Source organism: Pteronotus mesoamericanus, unplaced genomic scaffold (assembly GCF_021234165.1).
Source record: "Pteronotus mesoamericanus isolate MK-2021 breed Mesoamerican mustached bat unplaced genomic scaffold, CSHL_Meso_final contig_134, whole genome shotgun sequence".
NCBI classification, from domain to species: Eukaryota; Metazoa; Chordata; class Mammalia; order Chiroptera; family Mormoopidae; genus Pteronotus; species Pteronotus mesoamericanus.
This window is the reverse complement of record NW_026555061.1, coordinates 1129731-1135461: the sequence shown is the minus strand read 5'-3', so window position 1 is coordinate 1135461 and position 5731 is coordinate 1129731. Positions and strand designations below refer to the sequence as shown.

Genomic DNA, 5731 nt, shown 5'->3' with positions numbered 1-5731 from the left:
GAAGGCAGGACGGCTGCCATAACCGCTCACCTCGGAAAGCAGAATGAAGGCTGTCAGTTTTCAGGAAATCCTTGGTTCAAGCCGCTCTGAAAGAGGAGGACGAGGAGCTGCAATCGCGTCTGCGGAGGCGCCGGAGCTGAGGCCAGAGGCGGGTGGGGAAGGCAGGTCCGCCCCGACGCTTCCCGCAGACCCCGGGGGGCGCCTCCCTCATCCCCTGGCCACGGCCGCGGCCGGACTCGGCCAGCCTGCATCTTCAGAGCCCTGCATTTGGGATCAGGGGCAGCATTTTATAAGAAGTTTCATCTTCGGCCTCATTCTGGAAGAGCACCTGGATTCTGGAATTTGAGATGACAGCTTGGGGTCCTGTTCTTGAAACTATTATGTAAGTAGCAGAGGTAGCAAATCATCACGCTAAGAGCGCCACCTAGGAGACCTCAAGTCCTCACTTGGAGCGGCGGCTTTGGAAGGTGACCAGCCGCAGGCAGGCTCACTGGCCCTCCGACGGGGCACTGCCGCCCTCTGCTGGACGGGGGCTGCACCTACGGACACGCTCCTGGCTCAGCCGATGCACCAGCACTCCCGAATCCCACGGGACACGCCTGTGTCCCCGCGCAAAAGCTTCAGTAGAAGCTTATACTACATTCTCTAAAAGTTGGCGTAAAATCCTAAGAATAATTAATTTTAAAACTCTGACTGCAATATTGCTGCAATTCACTTTTTTTTTTTTTTACTGCCTTTCATACTCATTATAGTAGATTGGCTCCTTTTTTTGCCGTGTGACTACTTACATTTTTGTGTTTTGTGTACTTGGTTTGGTTGTAGCGCACACAGGTGTTTGGAGAGATAAGCATATACATATGACTTGGGGAATAAGATTTATATATCTTTTAGGACACCGATTTTAGGCCACTTCTAAGGGAATGACAACTAGTAGAGATTTTACTGTAAAAGATGAGATACAATGTACTCACCAGAAACTAATTCCGAAACTGTCAAACTAAGCAGCCTCACTCCTCCCGCCGTCTGGGTTCTCGGTGCAGCGGGCCTGCTGCCCCCTCCTTCGTGGAACCCCTGAGGGACCGTGTGGCCCTGGCGTGCCAGCCTCTGGTCTGCCGGGGGGCGGGGGGAGGGGAGGCGGCCGTTCTGGGGACGCTTGCCAAGGCCGGCAGTGGCCTTGCTGTGGGGACTCGGGGGCGTGGCCCCGCCTTCGCCGAGAAGCTTCTCGAAGAGCCGCCCCCACCCCCGCAGCTACAGCCCTGCCTTCTAATGGCTCCTGCCCAGCAGCCAGTGGCCACGGCCAAAAGCATGGCCGGAGAGCCACCGCGGTGGCCCCCTGGGGTCCAGCCTCCGGCCTCGCGCGGCAGCCTGGAGGGCAGAGCCACGGGGTCCCCGCTTGGACGCGTTCGTGGCCTCGTGAGCTGCCGCGTCCGCCGTCCCGGCCCTTCCCATTGCCCCGTCCCAGTCAGCTACGCGTCACCTCCCCCTGCGGGGTCGGCAGCCACCCCCAGCCCGCGCTGCCCGGCAGGCGGACGGTGGGCCAGCGCCAGGCTCCGCGGGGGGCCGGGTGCCGGCCAGACGCCCAGGACAAGGGCGGCGCGTCACCGCCAGGCCCAGCCCCGACAGGCGCCCCCCCTTCCCCTGGGGGCGGGGAGGGAGCCCACCCGGGGTGACCTTGGGAGGCAGGAGTCGGGGCCAGCAGCCTGAGTTCCCAGGGACCGGCCACTCCTGGCGCTCCCAGGTGACCCACAAACGCCCTTCTGCTGTGTCTGAGCCGCCACCGTCCATGGGCAGGGCCCCCTGGGCCTGGCGGCCATTCCCCGGCCAAGGACGCCGCAGGCTCCCCCCAACCCCGCAGGCTCCACAGGTGACCCCGGGGCAGCGCCGTCGGACGCGAGCCCCCCAGCCTGTTCTAGCAGCCGCTGGGGCTGCACTCAGATCCTCTGTCCTGTGTTGCAGGTGGGGGCAGCCCCGGCCCCCGCAAAGGCCACTGGGGGCGGGGGGTTACTGGTCTAAATTCTTGCTGCCCCCGAATTACACAGCCACCCCCTCGCGCCGGGGCCCGCACCCCTGACCCCTGATTTTGGACTCTGCCCTGCGGGTTGCCATGGCAATGGGACTGGTGGGCGAGGACTGGGCAGTCCTCTGCCCTGGCCGTGGGGGGCCCTCGGGCCGGGAACTGCCAGCCCTTCCGCCTGGACACCTAGGGGTTCTCCAGGCAAACGGTGCCTGGAACATTCCAGCAGGGGTGTGGGTGGCCCGGGAGGAGCCCGTGGCAGACGAGGTTTCGGAAAGAAACGAGGAGACCCACGCTTAGCACGGGCAGCCCCACCCGAGGCGGGAAGCAGCCGCGCGGCTCGGGTGCGCCGGGCTGCTGGCCACGCTCGTGGATGTGCCGGGGCCCGGGTGCTGCCGAGATTCGAGGACGCGTGGGCACTGCCGGGTGCCCGCTGCGTTACCAGAAGCGAGCCACGGGAGAAGAGAAACCGAAACTCGGCTGTGGCGGAGCCCTGAGGCCTGCCGCCTGCTGCCTGACAGCACTTGCTCTCTGGGTCACTTCCTGGCTCCCGGAACTGGGCAGGCGCAAGCGCCCCAGGCCTTGGCCTCTGGGAAGCAGGAAACCTGGATGCAGAGCTGCCGGGCGGCCTGGGGGGAGCCCAGGGTTGGGTGGCTCACGGACCCCGAACCTCCCACGTGTGAAATACCGCCCCACGTCATGGATGTGTGGAATAAAACTTGAATGGGGGTCCCTAGAAAAGGCCCAGAGAGAAAGAACGGTAATGGGCCTTCGGCTTAGCAGAATTTTTCCACATCCAGCTCCCGAGCACCTGCCCTGCCCCGGGCAGGGCACAGAGGGTGTGCTGGTGACAAGTTTTGTCCCCCACGGGTGCACAGTCTGGCTGGCCGGGGTCTTCTGCAAAGATAAGAGCACACACTGGTCACTTAAACGAGCAAAGTCACAGCTACCGAATGCGCATGGTGGGCCAGGCGCCATGCTCAACGTGTTCATTACCGCATTCCGCCCCACGAGGCCCCGCGGGCTGGTTTGTATCACCCCCGTATCACGGCAGAGAAAAGTCCACCGTGGTTCGGTGGCCGATCCCAGGTCACAAAGCCGGGAAATGACAGTGGGGGGCGCTGGCCCGAAGGCCCTGGCCTGGGCCACTCACCCAGAGGCTCTCAGCCCCGGCTCGGGTGACTTCAAAACCACCAGCGTCCAGGTCCCTCCCCAACAGCCGAGTCAGAACCCCGCGCTGGCCAAGGCTCCGGCGTTTCCCGAAGGCGCCCGGCCCCGCGGAGCAGGCCCAGGGCTGAGCAGGAAGGAGGGCCCCCCGCCGCCCACGAAACTGGCCGCCAGACCCTGAGAGGCAGTCGCACTGCGGGGTGACTTCCCCATTTTGCCAAGCAGATGTGTGTGTGTGGTGGGGGGAGCAGAGGGTGGCCAGCAGCAGCATCCTGGGTCCCACGCGCGTCCTCGGGAAGGGTGGGGGGGGCCGTGTTTGGGGGGCCGCTGTGCCGGGCGCTGGTCTGCGGGCCTGTCAGAAAGCCGAGCGGCTGCCGCGTCCCACCTGAGGGCGGGGTCCCGTCAGGGAAAAGCCGGGTGATGTCAGCGTGGCTTTACCCGTGCGCAGAGCCGCGGCCTCCGTGTCCCCGGCAGGGAAGCGGTTCAGAAGCACCTCCCGAGGGATGAGAGGGTAACCCGGGAAAGAAGGCCTGTGGGAGGTTCACCCCAACATGGAAAACGTTCCTGTGAAGGGTTAGTTTTTTTAAAGCAGCGTTTAAAGTCGCACATGCAGTGAGGTCAGGGAAGAAAAACAGAGACTTTTCCTTCAAAGGAAAGGGAAGCGAACGGCCGGCGGGGACGGTGTCCCATAGCCGAGGGCTCTGTTCCACGTCCCCCCGCCCCCCAGCCGCGCCGCGCTCCCTCCCTGTGGACGTAGGAGGGACGAGCACTGGGGGAGGCGGCTGGAACCGCATCCCGGGCCCTGCGCAGCGCGAGCCTGGGGGCTGCCGGGAGGGTGCGCCTGGGCCGAGGCTGGGCCCCGCGGCCACACGCCGCCTGGTTCCGCTGCCTCCCAGCGCCAGGCGCCGGGCAGGGAGGAGCACAGATTTTTTGCATTTCCCAACGAACGCGAAGGAAACGAAAACCATTTGCGCCGATCAAACGGCCTGAGGGTAACAGCCGCCTCCAGCCCCTGCCCCTCCCCGCTGAGCCCCCCCCGAGTCCCGTCCCCGGTCCTTGGGGGTGGGGGGACGCGCGGGGCGGCCGGCAAGGTCGCCGGGGCGGCGCCCCCGCGGCAGGTGGCACATGGGCGCCGCGGGGGCGCCGGGGCCCTCCTGCTGACCTGCTGCTCTAGGGCAACGCCCGTGAACCAGTCCACACTCGCTGCAGCTCTGGGCTTCGCAGCGCCCTGTCCGCCCGGAGCCCCAGCTCGTGGTCGCTCTCGCGGAGGCCCCGGGGGGCTCCCGCGGACCCGGGGCTCGGGGGTGGCCGGTCCTCAGGAGTCGGAGTCTCTGAGGTCGCAGCCCGGCTCCGGGGCCTCCTGCCCTTGGCCGCGGAGGGTGAAGAAGACCTTGCGGTAGGAGTGCCTGAACGCGGGGCTCGAGAAGCAGTACACCACCGGGTTCAGCACGCTCTGCAGGCCCGTGAGGCTGCTGGCCACGTCGGACGCGTGCCCCAGCGCCCTCCGCACCCTGCAGCTGGCTGTGCCCCGGAAGACGGCCTGCAGGGCCTGGGCCAGGAAGCTGGGCAGAAAGCACAGCGCGAACAGCACCACGACCGTGGCCAGCAGCGCCCGGGCCCGCTGCAGCTTGGGGTGCCTGTCCGGGTCTCGCAGCCGCTTCCGGAGGGTCCGCATCATGCTGGCGTTGCAGAACAAGATGAGGCTGAAGGGCAGGATGAACTGGACGAAGGACAACGCCTCCTGCCAAGCGAGGCTGAAGGAGCCGCCCCTGCTGGGCTCCTGGCCCAGGCACCCGGCGGCGGCAGGCACAAGCAGGCTCTGGTGGCTCAGGGCGACCATCAGGAGCCAGACCAGGCCTGAGACGCCCCAGGCCGCCCGGAGGGACAGAAGGTTGACCCTGAGCCGAGGGTGGACCACGCGGAGGTACCGGTCTGCAGCCACCGCCGTGAGGAAGGCAACGCCTGTGCCGCGGCTGAGAGCCCACAGGAAAAACAGGATCCTGTCTGGCACCTGCCCGGGGTCACAGCTCTTGTGCCGCAGGAAGTAGGCCGCCAGGAAGGGCAGGCAGACGATCAGCAGGAGGTCCGCGACGACCAGGTTGAAGAGGTAGACGGCATAGGGCTTCCAAGCCTTCAGGCGGGAGAAGAAGGTCCACAGGGCCACCGCGTTGCCCAGCAGGCCCAGCCCGCACTCCAGCCCCAGCAGCGTGGCCACCGCCACCTCCACCGCCGCGCTGTGCTCGGAGCAGTTGGGGGGCAGCATGGCCCTGCCCGGGGCGGCTCGTCGGCTCACGGGGGCCAGGTGCCGGGGCGAGCGTGGGCGGCACCCCCAGGGAAAGGGCCAGGCTCTCCGGCCGCGCGCTCCCAGGCTCTGTCTTTGCTCGGCGCACAAGAGTGCAGAGCAGCGCCAGGGAAGAGTCAGAAGCAAACTGAAACCTCTCTGGAAAGGGGATCCGTGAGGGAGGTGAACCCCCTGCACTTGGGCTCTGTTTTGTTTTGCCTTAAAAAGAGGAAGCTGTGGTTCCTGGTCCCATCAGCTGGTGCTACAGT

At 66.0% G+C, this 5731-nt stretch overlaps 1 protein-coding gene across 1 annotated transcript; it reads right to left on the bottom strand.

Moving 5' to 3' along the window:
- Positions 1–4496: 4496 nt before the first annotated feature.
- Positions 4497–5444, bottom strand: GPR31 (G protein-coupled receptor 31). Its single transcript, XM_054595033.1, has one exon. The coding sequence runs from the start codon at positions 5442–5444 to the stop codon at positions 4497–4499; it is 948 nt and encodes a 315-aa protein (XP_054451008.1).
- Between the last annotated feature and the right edge of the window lie 287 nt (positions 5445–5731).